Here is a 19,205-nt window from a genome sequence, read left to right on the forward strand (position 1 = left end):
TGGAGTTCCAGGATCCACACTGGAATCACAGGATCCGCCATCCCATTATCCCAAGACCCACACTAGAAAAACAGGATCTATACTGGAATTCAAGGATCTACACTGGAATCCCAGGGTTCCCACAAAAATCCCACGATCTTCCCACAAAAATCTCCCCAAAGCTCTCAGTTAATAACTCTGGAAGTGCTCATAAGAATACTAAGCTGAGAAGCAGGCTCTGTCCCAGTGAGGAAGTAATAACAAGAAGAAGAATAAAATTCACACCGGAATCCCAGAATCCAAACTGGAATACCAGGATGTACACAGTAATTTAAGGATTCACACTGTAAACCTAGGATCGCTGACAAAATCCACTAAAAATGGTTTTGAATAGTATTCAGATTTTTTCCGCCAAAATTTTAAAAAATACTCTTCTTAAGTTACGAGATTACTGTTCTGATGCCGTAATAATTAAAAAATTCAGTCGATCCATCGCTCAGAAAATCAGCCACGTTTTTTCAGTGTATTTAAAGAAAAAACATCACAACCTAGTAAGAAATTAAAAAAATCAAAATGCTTGCAAAGATAAAATTATATCATTGCCTATCGAATGAGCCATTGAGGGTCTCAATTAAGTATGCATTTACAGAAATAGGGACAAATCTGGACAAACATTTGAAAAGGGCATAAGAGCACAAGAGGGCAAACTAACCCCACTATCAGAAAGATTGGTGTTAGCTCTTCCTGATAGTGGTATTGGTAAGCGTGATCAAGTTGAATTGGGCTCAACAGCGACTTGCAAAGCCAATGTTTACCTATGTCGATGTGCCCTTTTGAAATGTTTATCCAGAAATTAACTTTTCTTTGTTTTTAGTGGGCGACCTCAAACTTTTGCACGGCAGTGTATGGGTAGACGGTAAAATTTATCCCTCTCACGGGAGCCCCACACGTTTCGGTGTGGTTTCGAAATTCGGATTAAACTCTGAACCGAAAAAGCCACACAGTTCCACAAAGTTCTGATAATGGCCTGAACATGCTCAATGTCTGCGGTTTTCCGTGATAGGTGGGAATTAGTGCCCGATGTGTGTTGTCGCTAGAAGTTTTCCACTGCATGCAGATGGTATTGGCTATCCGAAAATAGTCGGAGCATCATCTCAACGTCAATGAATAGTGACTATCGACTAAACAAAAAAAACTACCCTCACCACAGGGGGTGGTGATATGGTTAAATGAACGCTAGTTGTGAAAATGACAAGTCGGGGTGGAATTGGTTTAACCCTGAGACGAGACTCGCGAAGACGGTCTTCTTTTTCTGTGATTGCTGAGTTTTTTTCTTATTCCACTTTGTGTTTATATCAATTATGCGCATGCTGTTCAAATCCTCACATGAACTTCTCAGCAAAAAATGATTGAGTTTGCATCACATCGAATCATAGATAGCCGTTTGAGTGAAATTTCATGCCAGCAAACGTAGCAGCCATTAGAAATAATTAATCTTCTGCTTAGATTTATCAGCAACTTTGGAAAAAACTGCTCCGTCGACTGAGGTTTTTAATAACAGTTTACTTTGAACACAATACTTTTCACTTTTTCAGCCATAAAAACGGTGGGCTGCATTTGACGTTTCGTGAGAGGGGAAACTTGGCTGCATATGACGTTGATATTTTTCCTCTTCGCGAGTCTCTCTCAGGTTTAACCCTAGCCCGTGATACATCGGGAAATCTATTGGATATGGATATTGGGTGATAACCAGGGATAGGGTGCGACTCAAAACTCTTTCGGTGAAGCACACGCTGCCGGGAGACAGCACGTTCAATTTGAAAGAGACGTGCTAGTGCATTATGAATTGTGTTGCACCCATTCTTTTTTGTGTGCTAAAACTCCCATGTGCCGTTGCTGAGAATCTCTCTGAGCATTAGGAAAGGCTCTCTCAAATAACATCACTTTGCGTTGATGATAGAGTACGGATGGACGCCACTCTCAAAGGTACCACACAAACGTTTATTTACTTCATAAATCATACATGATTTCGCCTCACACATACTTAGATAATTCCGACGACTTCGGTATACTTTTCGTGTTGACCAGGAGTTTTGACAATTTCCTGAAAAAACGATTGCTTTGATTAGATTCATTATGTCTGACAAAATTTTCGAGTGATCGTTGTGTTTATTGTCGTTTTTGTTTTTGGAACTGGGTCGGTGATCAACGCATAACGAACCAACTTCAAGCAAATTGTAGTTCGGTCGAACCTGAATCGGGTTGGGGTTGAAACTGTGATTCAGAATGGGTTGCGCCAGTTTCAACCTAGGTTCAATAACGCATTCGACATTTGTTTTTGCTGTGTGCGTTTGAAACGCAAATATCAAATGCGGTAAAGGTTTTTTACAAGGGAGGCGAAGTCGAGAATTGCTTTTCCACGAAAGTGTCAAGAGTTTTGTCGGTTTTTTGACACCTCCTTTCCCGAGGGAAGATTTTTTTGTATGAAATAAGCCATTTTATGAGACGTTTCGAATCATATGTTTTCCGTTTGTTTACAAGCTTTGAAACTAGCTGGCCGGCCCATTTATTTACGTTCTTCTAGCGTTACATTTGGAAGGAGCTCATTCAACAATGGCGTTATAATAAACTCTTCAATCTTTCCATGGTTAATCAAATCAGCAGGAAAGGAGCAATTTATTTCATCTACTGGTAACACAAAACATGGAAGCTGGATAGAATTCAAAAGAGACGGGAATGTCATAACCAACAAAAATGTTACCAGTGGCATTCACATGTCATGCTAGTTTTTTGAACAATAACAATTAGCGGCCCGCCGGAAAACGTCATTCGAACGTCTCATAAAATGGCTTATTAAAATTAATTGGTCTGGCACGTAACAAACAACTTCCTCCCCCTCCACATGATTAACCCTACACATAACTCCTTACTTAATTAATGTACGGCCTCTCATTACAAAATAATTTCCGAACATTGTAAGAAATGTACTACGTCCTAGTTTCAAATTCACGTGCTTTCTACGTAAGGACCCATTTTTAAACTTCATAACTAGGGACAATGGAAATTTGCGGCAACATTTTTGAAATTTCGCGGGTGATCCAGGCGATAAAATCAAAATTTCGCGGCTTTGTCGTGGTTCCATAGTTTTGACCTTATTGAACATGAAAATGCATGTTTACAGTGAAAATATATTGTATATCTAGAGGAATTCGCGATTAGGGCCTATCTGACAAATCAATAACAATGAGAAAATAATCAATGAAATTTTCATGTGCAATTTTAAATCCCAATTGGAGAAAATATACTCAAACTTTAACCTTTTCACATTAAAACATATTTCATAAACTAAGTTTTAAAATCCTCATCAATACCACACACATCTCCTACAATTACCCTAGCTATTTCGTACTCAAAAAATCTTTAAAGGTTTCGCCTAAAACGTACTCGAGAATGCCAGTATCGCCCAATGTTATGAGCCTGTAATCGATATTATTTTCAGTGTCGCCTATTACTTTGCGCCGTGTTTACATTCTGGTTTCAATTAAGCCCGCCATGTACGCCTTGTTTATTTTTTGTTTGCAGTGTCGCCGTTTACTCTCGCCGTGTTTTGATTTCGATTTCAGATGCGCCCATCACTTTGATAAACAAAAACACAGGCGTAACCAATAAAGTGTGTGGTTTGGCATGAGGTGAAGTTTCATCTTCTACAATTTTGCGTTTTTTGAATAGTTAAATTATCGATAGGGGAAAAGTTCAAGTGCAGTGAATAGACAATCGAGCTACAATTTCAACGCTATATTTTCTTAAATTGTGTACATTTTGTCAGTTTCGCCTGATTCGCGAATCTTTCTAGATATGTGTAAATTTAACGGAATTTCATTACAAGTTTGTTTTTTCGTTTTTCAAATTTAGATAATAAGTTTAATATTATATTGTCGATGCAAAATTTAAAACACAACAAAAAACAAGCAAACCATTCAACTTTAAGATAAACGAATAGAACATTTCTGATCGAACCTCAAATTAAAAATTAATTACTCATTTTCATAAGCAAATATCCTAAATTTACTGGGATTGTCATATAAATTCTGTAAATTTAACAAATTTCGCGGCATTTCGCGGAATTTCCGCAATTTCGCGGCCAAGGCCAAATTTTGCGGCTTCCGCGAAATCTCGAATTTCCATTGTCTCTATTCATAACGCTGAAAGGGGTGGGTGGGTGCCCTTAAGATGCTACAGCTCATACAAAATTCGAAAAATATTCATACAAAATGCGTTACGAGGGGGTGGGTGGGTGTCTAAAAAATGGCTATTTTCGGCGTTATGAAATTTGTGAATAAACCCTTGAATGATTTTGAAGTGTAAAGCAAGCAATAAATGATTCGACACCGCCGTCAGTCACAATCGTTCTCGATTATGTTTTCAATGAAAAGCACCACACGAAGCACATTGTGCTTTACTCCATGCGTTTTAAAGAGTAGAGCTAGAGCTATCTTCTGTCTCTCACACAGTTGCGGCAATACTCGCACCTTCTTTTGTGTTACTCAACAAAAACAGGAGAAGCACGCAAAAGTCGGGTGCAGCACATGCATATTTTGCACCGCTCCGAGTTTTCTGCCATTCCCTGGTGATAACTTTGAAAGTTCTGCGTAGAACTCGTCCACAAATTTCACAACTCTGATATGGTCGTTTATTTGAAACGGTTATAGATAGATAGGTAGACCATTGAAATGTGTTACGAATAACGTTCTAATTCTAATTCTAGGCAGCTCTTCTGTGTTGAGGAAATGTGCCACTTGGAATGCTTCAACATTGATCATTCAAAAGTTCTCATTTTGGAATTATGTTGAAATATATGATTTCTAACTATGCTCAATTCAGCAAGATCAAATTGCGGATCTTGGGTTCGAATCCCAATGATCATGGATCATTTTGGGTTGGAAATTTTATCGACTTCCCAGGCATCTCTGTGGTTTCAAATCGACTTTTTTGTCGAACTTGAAGATATGTAAGTTTTAGAATTAAAATAATTGATAAACCTTTCATAAGCTAAGTGTTTATGTAAATGCTCGATAATGCTGAATTTCCATACCAAAAGATTTAAATTGTATGCTTTTCGATGAGTTATACTTTAATGAACCCTTAAGCGTTCGTTATATGAATCAAAACGGTAGGTGGACGGTGTTATCAAAAGCATCCATTTTTTACGCTACAAAATTTCCGATTTAACCCATGCGCATCGTCGCTCTGTCCATTATTGACACCCACCGTGATAACCCTCATAAATATCTCATTGAAACAACAGCCCATAACCAACGTTCTGTTTCCATCTTACAGATTCCTTCCCATTTCCCGGTGGACACCAAGGTGCTACCCCCACTGTACATTATCACACCGACATATCGCCGTCCGGAGCAGCTGGCGGAAATCACCCGGCTCGGTTACACCCTCAAGCACGTGCCGAACCTGTTCTGGTTGATCGTCGAGGACGCGGACAATCGGACCGAAACCGTAACGAGACTGCTGAAGCAAATCAATGTGCCATTTATCCATTTAACAGGTGAGTCGAAATAGTGTTAGGAAGGTTGGGTTATGTTGTGGAATACTGTACGTGTATGGGTTGGGTATTGGTGCATCAAATGGGCGATCAAGGCTGGATAGATTCATTTGGTTTGTTGGACATCAAACGAGCAAATAAGAGACCATATCATTTTTAACATTTCTAAAATGTAAAAATGAAGGAAACGAACAATCGAGCAGATAATTCAAAACTGCAGTGAATCCTGCCAGGCACAAAATGCAGCAAAAATTCATCATGCTTTCAGTGGACAAAGAGCACCACATGAATTTTTCAGTGCCATAGCCACGACACGAAATAAAGTAATTAAATGAAAAACCGAATTTAGTATTACAGTGAGAGGCAAAATAAAGTGCCCACCTTACCAGTTTTCGAATTTCTCTCATTGATTTGGTTCAAATTAAAGTTAACACACCTAAATCTTTTGTGATATTTTATTTTTGATGTTCTTTTAAAGTTGCACTTACGAAATTTTGATAAAAAAAAGAATTTTACTTAAAGAAAAAGAAAATCAATTTGTATTGAAAAAAAAAGTAGTGACAAAAATAAGTGCCCACTTCCTTCTTGGCCCCAGAAAAGATGATTTAAGAAAAATAAAAAGCAATTTAATAGTTAATGTGTCCTCCTTTGGCCTTAAGGACTTGCTGGAGGCTCTTCGGCATGCTTTTCACCAGGTTTTGTAGGTGTTGTGGATCTAGTTCTTCCCAGGCGCGCTCCAAGGCTTCAAAATAATTATTTTTGTTGGTAACACCAGTTTTTTCAACCCTGGCATCGAGAATCGCCCACAAATTCTCGATGGGGTTGAGGTCTGGGCTTTGTGGAGGCCATTCCAGCGGTTTAATCCGACAAGACCGGAAAAAAGACTTGGTCTTCTTTCCAGTATGCTTCGGGTCGTTGTTCTAGAGAAATATGAATTTCTCTTCAAGGCCCGTCTGGATCAGCGAAACCTCCAGATTTTCCAGCAAGATGTTAATGTAGGAATCTGCCATCATTATTCCGTCGATTTTCACGAGGTTTTCTACTCCACTCCATGAAAAACACCCCCAGACCATCACATTTCCTCCTCCATGCTTCACCGTTCCTTGGATGTGGTGCTCTGCATCACACACGAGCCCGCCGCTCTCGGTTAGACAGCTCGAGCTTCAGGAGCGCCACATCCAAGGAACGGTGACGCATGGAAGTGTGATGTGATGAAATGTGATGGTCTGGGGGTGTTTTTCATGGAGTGGAGTAGGAAGCGTCGTGAAAATCGACGGAATAATGACGGCAGATTCCTACATTAACATCTTGCTGGAAAATCTGGAGGTTTCGCTGATCCAGACGGGCCTTGAAGAGAAATTCATATTTCTCTAGAACAACGACCCGAAGCATACTGGAAAGAAGACCAAGTCTTTCTTCCGGTCTTGTCGGATTAAACCGCTGGAATGGCCTCCACAAAGCCCAGACCTCAACCCCATCGAGAATTTGTGGGCGATTCTCGATGCTAGGGTTGAAAAAACTGGTGTTACCAACAAAAATAATTATTTTGAAGCCTTGGAGCGCGCCTGGGAAGAACTAGATCCACAACACCTACAAAACCTGGTGAAAAGCATGCCGAAGAGCCTCCAGCAAGTCCTTAAGGCCAAAGGAGGACACATTAACTATTAAATTGCTTTTTATTTTTCTTAAATCATCTTTTCTGGGGCCAAGAAGGAAGTGGGCACTTATTTTTGTCACTACTTTTTTTTCAATACAAATTGATTTTCTTTTTCTTTAAGTAAAATTCTTTTTTTAATCAAAATTTCGTAAGTGCAACTTTAAAAGAACATCAAAAATAAAATATCACAAAAGATTTAGGTGTGTTAACTTTAATTTGAACCAAATCAATGAGAGAAATTCGAAAACTGGTAAGGTGGGCACTTTATTTTGCCTCTCACTGTATATCATGTGATTCCCCTTAAGTTTGTATCCTTTGACAGATACGCGTATTTCGACCTCAACTAGAAGGCCGTTTTCAGTGTCGAGTAGTAGACTCGACACAATAAACGATATAATAACAAACGAAATATAAACCGAAATGAACATTGCAGTTGCCCAAAATTTAATGGCACAGCAAAATCTAGGATGCCGTGAAAAGTTTACTGCGATCTGTCAAACTTGGGTATTGAGTGTAGCTGAGACGAGACTCGCGAAGACGGTCTTCTTTTTCTGTGATTGCTGAGTTTTTTTCTTATTCCACTTTGTGCATACCAATTATGGGCATGCGCATACCAATTATGCGCATGCTGTTCAAATCCTCACATGAACCTCTCAGCAAAAAATGATTAAGTTTGCATCACATCGAATCATAAATAGCCATTTGAGTGAAATTTCATGCCAGCAAACGTAGCAGACATTAGAAATAATTAATCTTCTGCTTAGATTTATCAGCAACTTTGGAAAAAACTGCTCCACCGACTGAGGTTTTTAATAACAGTTTACTTTGAACACAATACTTTTCACTTTTTCAGTCATAAAAACGGTGGGCTGCATTTGACGTTTCATGAGAGGGGAATCTGGGCTGCATATGACGTTGATATTTTTCCTCTTCGCGAGTCTCTCTCAGGAGTGTAGTACCAAGAGACCAAATATAGTACTAGAAGTAGAACTCATGCTGAGCCCGTCTACTATGTCTTAAATTCGTCTTTGATAAAACGTTTCTTACGAAAGTTTTCTGAATTGAAATGAGAATCGAATTCATGCTCCTCAGTACAATCTAGTACAATGATCCTAAATGCCTGACGAAACTATTTGCACGGTTACGATGAATCGTGCTATTTTTCATTTCTTTATTAGGATATCGAACACCGTTGAAACAGTAAAACTCAATATTTTGCTAAAATTTAAGATAGGCTATGGATTTCTGATATTTTGAACATTATTTTAAATCCATATTACTGATGTTGCTGCTTCACAGTTGTAAAATTCTTTTAGAATTCTGGTCATGATTCTGTATGAATCCCTTCTAAGAACTTGTAATAATCTTGCTTGGAATTACCGTTTTGACTCATATTCCGAACACTTAAGGCCAACAGTGACTTCAAATTCATCTGATTGGCATAAATTGGCTGATATTTGTGTAAATTTTAATTTCTTCGCAAAGTCTAACTGTTAGCTGTTGAGAGTACCAATAATAATGTTGGTTTAATTAGTATTAGTATTGTTTTTACGTAAAAGTATGGAACAACATTTTGATTCAAATGCCGAACACTGTGTTAATTCTGTCTCATATTCCGAACACCTTGATTCAAATTCCGAACAGCACAAAAAAATCGTATTCAAATGAATAATTTTGCAAATAAATTTATCTGAGCTTGTTCTATAAGTCTCAAACTAGAGAATCATAACTACTCCCGCGGTAAAAATGTTATTGGAAACGTTGAAATTGAATTGCAATTGACTGGCATTTTCTTGTTATTTGGTGACATATTTCAGCGAAACATTTCAACCAAATCACCATACAAAAACCGAGTGTTCTTAATATGAGTCTGTTCGGAATTTGAGACAAAACGGTATATGAAATTAGGCATAGCGTTCCATCAGAATCTCGACGAGGATCCTTTGAAAATCCTGCAAAGGTTGCGTAAAGTTATTACCCGAGATTATTTTTTAAATACTTAACATGTTCCGGAATCTGTATTCTAATATTCTGAGGATTTTGCTAAGTACTCTGTTAGTCTTGCCTAAGATTTCAAGAACGTAGCTACTTTACAAAAACTAAAATTTAAGCTTTGAGTTGCATAAAAAGCCGCAGTTTGGGCAGCTAAGACATAAAAGGAGACTTTATAGGTGTATTTTCTGGACGTATTGAGGTACCGTTTGTGCCCTTAACAGTGTGGTACCATGTATTTGTAATTTTATGTTATTTTTATGAAAATTGAGAATGAGAGAATGAGTATGAGAATAAACTAGAGTGTCCACCCGGGACATCCCGGGACAAAAAATCTTGGGATTCGACAAATTTCGGGATTTCCCGTTTCCCGGGATTGTAGTTCTGGCATCCCGGGAATCCCGAAATGTACGCAGAGTTTGATGAAAACCACTTAACTTTAATGAAAAACAATGACATTTTCCCGTACTTCTTCTTCTATTTCTGGCGTTACGTCCCCACTGGGACAGAGCCTGCTTCTAAGCTTAGTGTTCTTATGAGCACTTCCACAGTTATTAACTGAGAGCTTACTATGTCAATGACCATTTTTGCATGCGTATATCGTGTGGCAGGTACGATTATACTTTATGCCCTGGGAAGTCGAGAAAATTTCCAACCCGAAAAGATCCTCGACCAGTGGGATTCGAACCCACGACCCTCAGCTTGGTCTTGCTGAATAGCTGTGCGTTTACCGCTACGGCTATTCGGGCCCCTAATTTTCCCGTACTGTCAAACCTTTTTTTGATAAAATAGAAAAGCATCATAGAAAAGAGAATGAACGAGAAATTATTTTCATGAAAAGATCAATTCACCTAGTAAGAAATAGGCTTTCCAATTTTCTCGGGAAACGGGAAATAAAACTGCCATTTCCCGGGATATCCCAGGATCCCGGGAAATCCTCAAAATCGTAAAACTAAGGCAAATGTTATGGATTTTTTTTTTAATAATTTTTCTTGTTTAATCAATATATATTTTATACCAGTAAATTTGTATGGTTATTTATCTTTTTTGAGAGTAATTAATTCATGTTTCTACAAAAAAAAACAAATCTGTTTCCTTGGTTTTGAACGCTATTGAAGCCTAGAAAGTTTATAATATTAGGCAAAATTCCATGTTGGTTCATGAGGTAGTTCTTGACAAGATTCTACCCCATTACCCCGAATCCCATTACCCCGAATGCCATTAACCTGAACGCCATTACCCCGAATTCCAAAACCCCGAACGTCCCATCACCCCGAATGACATTACCCCGAATTCCAATATCGCGGGAAATGTCATCAATATCATCATGTCATGATAATTGTAAATTCGGGGAAATTGCATTCGGGGTGATGGAATTCGGCGTAATGGTACATTCGGGGTAATGGAATTCGGGGTGATGGCAATCGGGGAAATGGCATTCGGGGTAATGGGGTAGAATCCTTGACAAATCGTATCAAGTTCATTTAATATTTACGGAAAATAGACACTCTAGAATAAACAAACAATTTTTGATAATAAATCTTCGAGCTTTTTAGTAGAATACCTATAAGTAGATGAAAATACCGAATTTAGTACTATACCATTTAATTCCACTAGAGTTTGTATCCTTTGACAGATACGAGTATTTCGACCTCAACTGTAAGGCCGTCTTCAGTGTCGTGTAGTCGAGTCTAGTACACGACACTGAAGACGGCCTTACAGTTGAGCTCGAAATACGCGTATCTGTCAAAGGATACAAACTCTACACGCTAACATTAAAGTGCCCATTAATGGGTAAAATAGTACCCATTTCCAAGAAAAGTGGTTTAACTCATTAAAAGAGTAAAGCCCGTTTACTCATTAAAGAGTATTTGCTTTGAACTTCAAAAGATGGGTATTTTTCACACTTGGCCGCTTGAATGAAAATGGGTAATAAACCCCCATTGTTCCGCGAGCGGTGCTGTAGATTGAGGTTAAGGATTAAAGAAGATTTATAAAAACAGAAAAGCAAATATAATAGACTTTATACAACATATTACATTTATTTACTTCCACAGGTTTTATTCTTAGGGTTTCTTCGCGTGAGGTTTCCAATTTGATATGTTCCCAGGTATTGTCACAGGGGCTTTTCGAGCTCTTCCCAAACATCCTTCCGGGAATCGAATGTCGAACAAAGAGATGAAATCTCTGCATGGAGTGACTGCTTTTGATGCAATTAAAGCTACACGAGAACCGCTGCGGCTAACTAGCGGCGAGAGTAACTATCCTCGCGGTCATCCAAAATCTGCAACGAAAAAAACGATTTCTATTAACATTAACTTATCAGAAAATGTCTGGTGATATTACTTACTTGTATACAAATTAGTATCTGCAATCTTTTTCGTTCACGGCTTCGTCCATAACTTTAAGGATATCTTGCCAGGAAACTTAGAAGAAGCTTGTCTCTTAATGTTAATTACTATTATTTTCCGCATTCAAACTGATCAACAAGAAGCAAAGTATAAAGATGGGATTTTTTTTTGAAAACTATCATGTGTACCATTTACCCATTATTATTTATAGTTAGAGAACTTTACAATGAGGTTAAAATACCCTTTTTTATGTAATTGAAAAATACCCTTTTTCTGACAACTCCATACAAGCTATGAAAATGGGTACTAGAAACCCATTTAATGGGTACTTTTATATTAGCGTGTAGTGGAATTAAATGGTATTGTACTAAATTCGGTTTTTTCATCTACTTAAACAATTTTTATAATTTAGAAAATAATATAAGCCTCACAAGACACCCTTCCACTCCCATGTCTTTCAAGCTGTTTAATTTCAAATAAACTTCGAGAAAATCTGTTGCGCTTCATCCAAGTTCGTCAAAAACAACTTTACTGACGTAAATAGGGTACTATTGTTATACAATCTTGAGCAGGATTGTTACGGTGGTAGGTCATTTGGCATACAGTCGTTTGGCATAATAGTCGTTTGGGAGAATGAGTCTGAAACCAAGAATTTCTCAATTGTTTTTTTGTTTACGTTGCTATTGAATCTTTCTGATAACATCAGGCTTGTTTTGGAGTCAATTGATACAAAATGACACTTTATTCAACAATCATTCGCTCTTGAATAAATTTAAGCATATTAGGAAAGTTATTGCCAATAGTATTTAAATTTTTATCCAGAAATTATCCGTCTTTCAAATATTAATTCTTCTTTTGAGTTTCGCTATTGAAACAAATTTTTGCACTGAAGATTTTTATATATTTAGCACAAATTTACCCTTCTTTTAAATGTTTTTTTTTTTCAAATTATGATGTAACCATAATTATAGGTATGAAAACTGTTGATTTATATGTCAATAAATTTCTCCTTCTTTTATGCATAGGCTGTTCTTTGGAGCTATATTTTTTAAGTATTTTTTTGTTTCCTACTGACAAAAGGGTGGCAATCGATAACATTGATCTGCTCAAATTATTAGCGAAAAGAGAAATCGATTACTGCAGTTACTTCGATGGGTTGTGCTACTTTTCCCCGAATGTCGTTTCCCCGAACGCCAGTTCCCCGAATATCCCGTTTTCTCAACTAGCCCACTTCCCCGCAAAGTTTTTAGCACTCATAATTGTCGTAACTTTATACATTTCAGGGTGGTGAACGAACTGACCATCTAATATGCACCCTTCTTCATTTAATTGGCGGTTCTTTCGAGTTTTACCGTTCTCCCCATTTTTGCCAACATGTGTATAGCCGAGAACGATAGAATATTTCCTTCTTCTGACTGTTCATTGTTCTTTCTCGTCACCACTTTTCGGGGAAACGTGTCATTCGGGGAAAAGACATTCGGGGAAACCAAGCACAATCACTTCGATGATTCTGAACGCACTTTTTTATATCTTTTCGTTTTATTATGTCGCAATAATTTTTGGCGTCCATTCTTCTATTGGCTTAATTATAAATTTTGCCTTCTTTTAAAAATAGGCTGTTCTTTTCTGTTCTGTTTCTGTTCTTTATATTTATACTGTTTAAAATTTTATTATTTAGTAAAGCCAAATGTTAACCATTTTTATATTTTGCTGTTTTATCAATTCTTGCCATATGTGAAGTAAGAATGATAATTTTTTTGGAATCTGCCAATATTCAACATATACTTTTTTTGGGGCAAACGCGTGATCTCCTTCCGAGATATGCTGGAAAAAATATTATTTCAATCACAAATTTTCCCTTCTCTCGATAATAGACGATATTTTTGATGTACACTTCCAAAATTAGAATTTATATTGAACCGTTGAAAAGTTTTGCCACAAATATTTTCTTTTAAAGATGTGTTGATCATTTGAGCTATGCTGTGAAAAGATTTTTTGCGTTAAAGCCTTAAACATTTTAAACGAAAAATAATCTGCTCTCGTATATAGGCTTTTTTTGCATTAAATCGCATTGATATTTTTGCAAAAAAAATCCTTTCTTTTATCAAGTAATTTTCATCGAGTGTTACGTCCAGACTGGGACAGAGCTAGATCTGCAGCGAAATATTTTATGAGCGTTCCCTTGATGAATAACTGCGAACTTTTTTTTGCCAATTTACTGTTTTCAAATATGTATATCGCAACAAGCTCAAAGACACTCTATTTTCTGAGATGTAGAGACCCGTCACGAGTTTTATTTAGAAATGCTCTCAAATGTCACAACTATTTTTGTAATTCTTGGCTTGGAAAACCTCTGAATGAACACCACGCTTGTTTATAACCTACCAAAACTTTTTGCTATGGGCTCGGTGGTGTTGATCTCGGTAAAAGCTTAAAAATGCCGATATTTATTTCAAGTCAATCATTATGCCAAACGACCATTATGTCAAACGACTTTATGCCAAACGGCTTTATGCCAAACGACCTAATGCCAAACGAGTTTATGCCAAACGAGTTTATGCCAAACGGGGTACAATAGATTGTTACAGGACGCTCTGCAAGATTCCACAGAATCATAGACAGGATTCTCGCATAATGGAGAACATAGGAAAAGCTGTTTATATTATATAGTTTGTACTCTTTGTAATATAAAGCTATTGCATGTTAAACATTATTACATTTATTTAGTTGAACGATAAACTTTTATGCGAATAATTTTGAGACCAGTCGGTTTTAGGAGCCGTCCATGATGAAAACAACACAAAGCTGTCGAAAGTATCATACCCTAGATACCCATGTTATCACAGGGAATCATGGACATACTCTGGATGTTAACATAATACTTGATGTCAGGGTACTAGCTTGGATACTTCTGAAGGAATTCTGAATATAATTCTGTAAAAATCCTGACTGTAATTATCATATTTTCTTGGACACAATATTGAAAGGTTATTTTTGGGCAGGTTTTTAACTAAGTCAAAACATTATTTTTAATTAAATGTATTTTATACAATATTTAAAATCAACTAAATTGTCTACAAAACCATGTAAAAGATTTGGAATCGGTTGAGTATTCATAAAGTTATGGTAAAACAAAAATGATTTTTGAAGTAAAAAGAGTAGAAAACTGCTTTTAACTAAAACTAGTTTAAATTTTAGACAATTATGATTTTCCACAGATTTTTCATAAATTTAATTTTGAAGAGAGTTATGCTAAACGCTTCAACATTGATTGGAAAATAACAAAATTATAAAAACTTTACTGTAGGTCCTATTTTATAACTTAAAAATTTGCCTTCAAGTCGCTTGCGCCACTTTTAAATCTTAATATTTTGGCTAAACTATAAGGTTTCACATTTTATGTGATATGCATATATTTATAACATTTGGCTTGAATGCTCACAATGTGTTTATTGGAAGATTATGTTATATCTAGCATGAGTCTTACATATTTAACTTCATGTGACCAATAAATTGGAACCCCCCATCGTCACAACATGTCTATTTGAAGGTTTCTGAGAATACTGTGAGTTGAGTTTTGGAAGTATTAAAAATAAGTCTTCCATGTTTGCAAGACTGAAGAAAAATATTCAAACTTAGGTAAGCCAGTTGTTAAAATGTTGTATAATATTTGTCCCAAAATGCTGCTTTGGTGTTCCTCTTACAGGAAATATTTCAGTCTTTGGTTTCAGATAATAACGATTCGACAGATAAGAATGTTAGTAGATGTTTTTTTTTAAGTTGTCCACGCCTTTATGTGAACAATGAATGTCGAATAATTTTGTTCAAAATAAATGTTTTCATGAAGTTTACTAATAGAGGAAGGTGAGCTGATTGGATGATAGGTTGATGCTTCACCAAGATTTTTGTTTGGGATTAGAATTTGCATAATCTTGACATTGTTCCATTCGTCAGGAAAATATGCCAACTGAAGCCCAAAGATATATCAAACAAAAATGATAAACTTCTTCATTGATGAGGATGTAAAAATTTCCATCAACGCAAAGGGTTTCCATATGTTTGATTTATTGATAGTTATACTCCCTTCTTCCAAATCTTACCATTAAAAGTTATCGAAAACGTTATCGTGATTGAGAGAGCTTTTTATTTTGAACTGAACTAGTGCAGCCAATTTATTTTGAACTGAACTAGTGCAGTGGTTTTCAACCTTTTTAATTCCGAGCACCCCTTTCTAAATTTTTAATAGCATCATTGTAGAGCATTGTCAATGTCAAATTTGATTTATATGTATTCCCACCCGATCTTAAGTAACTGAAAGTGGACCCGATAGGATTAAAAATCGCTCAATGAAAAATTTGAAATATAACAGGGACATGATCAGTATCAACGCCAGCGAGAATAACCAGTTGGATACAAAGCTAACTAGATTTGATTAAGACCAAACTAGTCGTACAAGGGTTTCTGTTTAGAAGAGGCAAATCAAGTGAGGCTATCTGGGTATTGGATTAAGAAATATACACGTCAAGTAAAATCCTGCCATTGGTATTGCTTTGAGAATTGTTCCACGACCTGTTGTTGTTGTTGTTTGAGAGGGACTTTAACCCGAAGGTCATTCTTCCCTCGTGTTCCACGAGCGATGCTTAAAGTCTCCAATAACAAAAAGTAGACTTATTGCAATTCGATTTTTGCAAGTCATTTTAAAGCAGATTAACTTGCTGAACTGTGCATTGAAAATGCCACCATGCAGTTTAACTCAGGTAAGTAAAATTACCAAGTTGTGTTTAAACAGGAACAACCAGGTTTCAAAACTTTTGTTTCAAATGACGAATAGAGTTGATGTTTTATACGCCAATCAACTTCTCAGCATACTATTTCCAGGCGATCATTTTGATGGACGAAAGGTTTTAGTAAGTAATGCTGTATGAACGTTATTAAATGGTAGACAATTAGACAGCTCCTATTTAGCATTAAAATTACAAACATTCCAATTTCAAAATTTTCAAAATTTACCTAGATTCATAACTCCATTACTACGTAATCTAATTACAATTTCATTTGTAAACTTCACGCCTAGTTGAACTGCTTCTGTCAATGTTGTGCTTTGAAACGTTGCATCATTTATTTATTGCAATAGTTCAGATAAGAAATCAACATCAGAGGCAGACATGTTATCAGAAGTGAGTAGGGTCGATATGAGCTATATGGTCCAGGTCCACCTATGCAAAAGGTCTTGAAAAGCTAGAAACACAATACAACTTAATCGTTTCATAAGCTTAATTTGTAGTAGCAACTACATTTCAGATTTTTTAGTTGAAGAATAATTTATGAGGTCATATCGGGATCAAAATCGTTTTTAAATATCAAATGAAAGGTGGCCCATATTGCCCCGTATGACCATTAGAGTGATGCAAATTTTGAAATTTTGGCTCCCCTATGCTTAAACGACTTAAATAATAGTAAATAGCATCCTCCCATACTGCTCCGCCTTACCTTACATTTTCCATTGATAAATAGAAATTTTGTATACCTGCAACGACAATCTCCATTCGAATTGGCAAAATTCGAACAATTACCTGCTCCAGCGTGGGTGGGAAAAACTGTTTGTTGATGAGCATGATTAAAATTTATCCAGTTGTGATATTGTAACAGTTACATGTTATTTTAATTATACGTTTACATCTTTTCAGCTCCCATGCCGGCCAAATATCGCAAACTGAAAGTTAAGCCCCGTGGCGTGTCCAACCGAAATCGTGGCCTCCAGTGGATCCGTGCCAACGCGACTGAAGGCGTACTCTATTTCGCCGACGATGACAACACTTACAATTTACAAATCTTTGAACAGGTTAGATGATGAAGGTAAATTATAAATTTTTCATTTTAAATTCGAAAAACTTTTTTTCAGATTCGTTACATTCGTAAGGTGGGAATGTGGCCGGTGGGTCTCATATCCAAATATGGCGTAAGCAGTCCGATTGTGGTCAATGGATCGATCACCGGCTTCTACGACGGATGGATTGGAGGACGCAAGTATCCGATCGATATGGCCGGATTTGCCGTGAGCGTAAAATTCTTGTTGTCTCGACCTAAGGCAGAAATGCCTTTCAAGGCAGGATACGAAGAGGATGGCTTCTTGCGAAGTTTGGATCCCCTGGACTTGAAGGATATTGACCTGTTGGCATCTAATTGCACTGAGGTTTGTTACAAACTTAAACAATATATGCTCAGTAAAAATATATAATTTTCCAATTACAGATTTTGACATGGCACACGCAGTCCAAAAAGAACCCAGCAGCACTTCCGTTGAACCTGACAAAATACGGATCAACCAATCTGGTGAAGCTAACGCGAACACTAGTTTAGGATTTGACGTAAAAATCACGAATAAAAGACAACTCTAAGTTTCCGAACCGAAGTACAGAAGGAATTGCAATAAATTGTTTTGGATGAAAAGGATTGAATGAATGAAAAAAGAGATAAATACATAATTCTGGGTGCTATTTTAAATTTTAAACAAAGATTCACGAACTAAATCACAATAATTTTCAAAGCAAGAAGAACATGCATCAAAGCGTTGAGTGCAACTGCATAGGTTGACAAAACAGGGGGTACTTAAAGATTGATGATAGATTAAAACGGCAAATGCCAAATTGGTTGAGATTGGTTTCCCCTACGAACTACGGAGTGAAATGAACCAGTTATGCATCGTAATGTAAAATAAAGTTAGATAGGATATGATAACAATTAGGTACTGTAAGGATATTTTTCTTATCCCAATTTTCTTCCAACAGCAAATGATTGTGCGTGAAACTGAATTAATAAAAAATATCTATATCGCCTGCGCGAGTTCCACACTAAGCTGTAAATACTCTTTATGTTCCTTAACTCGTGAAATGATATTTTTATTGACCGTTCTGTAAGCAACATTGTTTGATATATTTTCCAAACCTCAACTAGATATTCTTAGATAGTTTTAGCTACATAAATTTACTAGTTAAAATCATGTAAATACATTCAAATCCAGAAGATCTGAAATTCTCCCATATCTTAGAATTTTTTCCTATATTTTAATGTAGTTTAGCTATTCCAAAAAAAGTTACTAAAAAGAATAGTAACGATTATGAGGTATCATTGATCGCACTTGGTGCGGCGCAAAAGTAATCCACAGGAAGACGATAAAGTGTGCAATCCCTTCCACGTGTGCTCACATTTCTTTTAAAAGAAAAAAAAAACTAGTATCCAAAGACGAATCGAATACGATGAGTGAACATCGAGCTTTCCTCTCAAATTGGTATCATGATTAAGTGAAACAAAATCTACCAGTTGTTCTTTCCAAAAAAAAAACAAACGTGAACTAAAAAATCTATTGCCTTCAATTTTTTGATGTTTTGCCAACTGGTTCGATTGGTTTGAAATAACGCTTGCTCTTATGTTTTGACCAGCGTTTCAATTACAAATTAGCTTTGGTCCCATATGAAATCTAGAAGTTGAAGTTGTTCAGTTCTTTGTTTGTCAGAAATCTAGCAAATAATGGAAAAAAGTGAACGAGTTTTCCTTGTTCGATGCTAATTAATAGTAATTCACTAATAATGATTCTACTTTTATTGTGATCAAATCTGAAAATCATCAATAAATCGTAAGCTATACCAATAAAATGATATTGAAAACCAGA

General features: G+C 36.5%; 1 protein-coding gene across 1 annotated transcript in view; it reads left to right on the plus strand.

The window, feature by feature from the left end:
• The window catches only part of LOC5567681 (galactosylgalactosylxylosylprotein 3-beta-glucuronosyltransferase P), a 185,077-nt gene extending 165,872 nt beyond the window's left edge, over nt 1-19,205 (plus strand). The window contains exons 4-7 of the mRNA XM_021849266.1: nt 5,317-5,539; nt 17,224-17,378; nt 17,439-17,729; nt 17,789-19,205. Coding sequence (XP_021704958.1) covers nt 5,317-5,539; nt 17,224-17,378; nt 17,439-17,729; nt 17,789-17,896 — 777 coding nt within the window. The 3' untranslated portion in view covers nt 17,897-19,205. The remainder of the gene's footprint in view (nt 1-5,316; nt 5,540-17,223; nt 17,379-17,438; nt 17,730-17,788) is intronic.

The sequence above is a fragment of the Aedes aegypti genome, chromosome 3 (assembly GCF_002204515.2).
Source record: "Aedes aegypti strain LVP_AGWG chromosome 3, AaegL5.0 Primary Assembly, whole genome shotgun sequence".
NCBI classification, from domain to species: Eukaryota; Metazoa; Arthropoda; class Insecta; order Diptera; family Culicidae; genus Aedes; species Aedes aegypti.